The 2,524-nt window shown below is 32.3% G+C and overlaps 1 protein-coding gene across 1 annotated transcript; it reads right to left on the minus strand.

Moving 5' to 3' along the window:
• Positions 1-250: 250 nt before the first annotated feature.
• LOC139878493 (zinc finger BED domain-containing protein RICESLEEPER 2-like) lies at positions 251-1,338 on the minus strand. The gene is made up of 4 exons (XM_071865373.1): positions 1,251-1,338; positions 690-1,158; positions 409-577; positions 251-301 (listed from the first exon to the last, which is right to left on the minus strand). Exons 1-4 carry the CDS (start codon positions 1,336-1,338, stop codon positions 251-253), a joined length of 777 nt encoding a protein of 258 aa, XP_071721474.1.
• Between the last annotated feature and the right edge of the window lie 1,186 nt (positions 1,339-2,524).

Here is a 2,524-nt window from a genome sequence, read left to right on the forward strand (position 1 = left end):
CAACCCTTCCAAGCCTTGAACAACCATTTCAAAAGAAGATCAAACACTTGTGGTTTATGTTCCAAACTTCCAACTTCAGTGAGCCACATATCATGAAAACAAAATGACATTAAGTCATATACTTGTGGATTAGAAGTTCAAAAATCAATCCTAATTAATCAAGGTAACCTGCATTATACACAACAATGTAACATCAAACAATATTCATTTTAATTGATGTTATTGTTATAATCATATAAAAAGTACACCTTCAATTCGACTTTTTAACATCGGGCAATGTAATCTCTATTGGTAATTCCTCCTACAAAGTTCAAGATCAATAATTCAAAACAATTATGTACCTGTTCAAATTGAAAAATAAACAATTACATATCATAAGTATACATTTTAAGATAAAAAAAAAGGTACCTTAACTTTCTTCTTCAATCCAAAAGATTGTCTAATCCAATCCCCTGCACAAATCAGCATTTCTACCGTGTCCGGTGCTAACGAAGATCGGAATGGTTCAATGACTCTGCCCCCAGCACTAAATGTGGCCTCAGATGCAACTGTAGATATTGGAATAGCAAGTACATCGCTGGCCATTTTTGATAAAAATCGGAAACTTCAGCTTATGAATGTTCCACCACTCTAATACGTTGAATGAGTCCATTCCTCCTTGAGTTATGTATAAGCCTTCATCATAATACATTTTCAGTTCAGACACTTGTGGCTTTTGCAAATCCACTTCTTTGATATATTTCTCATACTCCTCCCATCCTGATCCATTTGATGTGTCTTCACTAAACCTATTACTTCCTTTAGTACATCTAATTCCATTTGTAGCAGCTTCCTTAATCAATGCATCATGTGTCTCCAAATATTCTTTATACATATCCTCAAGTGCATCTTCCACTTCTTTTATGTTCTTGACAGCTTGATCCGGTGTATATAATTTGTGATAGGACATTCCAATCAACCATTTTTTGAATCTTGGATCGAGAACAGAAGCTATTGCCATAAGCAAATGGCACTCCCCCCAATACTTGTCAAACTTTACCTTCATAGATTTCACCATATCACGAACAAATTGATCTTCAGAATTAGCTCCATTATCTAACACTTGTTTGACTTTATAAACCTCAATAAGGTACAAATTGGCAGTAGGATAATAACTTCCTGAGATAACATTGGTACACATCTACGAATAACAAACATAAGAAAAATCAGTGATAAAATAAGATTTAGATTATCAGTTGGAAGATCCTCACTGCCATCAATGTCTACATACTCGTGTGCACTCCTTGATGAAGAAGCTTGCATCGGACTAATCGGGTTCATTTCACTTGTGCCTTCCATATACTTAATTCTGAACTTTTAATGATTTACCTAGTCAAACAAGATGAATCAAAAATTAAATTTGTGTATTACCAGTTTAACACTCTTATAGACACATATATCTTTTTCAAAGATCAATACTTGTACACTGATATTCACCAGATTCACAATATTTATAATTTAACTTGTTACTCCCAAATTTTTTTAAGAATAATTATTGTTCATATTTTCACTTGTGGCTTCCATACTATTAATTTTTATTTTTTTTTATAATTTAATCATCGACAATTTAGAACTAGTTATCAGAGTACTAAAAAGAAAAATTGCATGCTTAAAAAAATAACTATCTATATCTTTCACTTTACTTGTATAATGGTATACAGTTTTCACATTAACATATCTATTACGGAGTAACAATAATTAATTTATTAACATATCTATTACGGAGTATAAATGAATACATAAATAAATTTAAACTATAAATAAATATGAAGTATAAATATGAAGATGTAGTTACAAACACTTACAGATTTATGATCGATGATGTTATTTCTTGAAGTTCATAATTATGGAACTGAGAAAGACACGAGTGTGAATGAAGAAAGAGAAGAGGAGAACTTTGATTGTGAAGAAGAGAGAATATTATGAAATTGGAAATAAAATTGAGAAGGTGAAAGTTGAAAGTCAAGTACTCTAGTTGGACTTGGAAGTTGTGACAAATTATTATTACTCTGTAGATGTGTGAGGCTCAATGTAAGTTTAGTAAGGTGAAAAGAGAGTTTGGTAAGGTGAAAAGAAAAGTAAGGTACATACTACTACCGGTGTGTTATGATTTTTCATTTAAGAAATAATTATTTAAAGTAATATTAATACAAATTTTAACATATTTAATTGGATTTTATATATATATAGAAAAGCTCGTTTAGGCTCGCGAGCTTAAACGAGCTCGACATCTGAAGCTCGAGCTCGGGCTCGTTTATTAAACGATCCCTAACTTAGGCTCGAACTCGAGCTCGAGCTCGTTTAAGCTCGGCTCGAATCGAGTTTTTAACGAGCCGAGCTCGAGTAGCTCACGAGTAGCTCGGCTCATTTACAGCTCTACTTGTGCTTGAGGAACTAAATTGAAAATTTTATTAGAAGCGTTTATTATCATTGCTTACTTGGATTTCGGTTATAAATTGTTGATAGTTTGGAATTGAGGTGAGTT

This window comes from Rutidosis leptorrhynchoides, chromosome 1 (assembly GCF_046630445.1).
Source record: "Rutidosis leptorrhynchoides isolate AG116_Rl617_1_P2 chromosome 1, CSIRO_AGI_Rlap_v1, whole genome shotgun sequence".
NCBI lineage: Eukaryota > Viridiplantae > Streptophyta > Magnoliopsida > Asterales > Asteraceae > Rutidosis > Rutidosis leptorrhynchoides.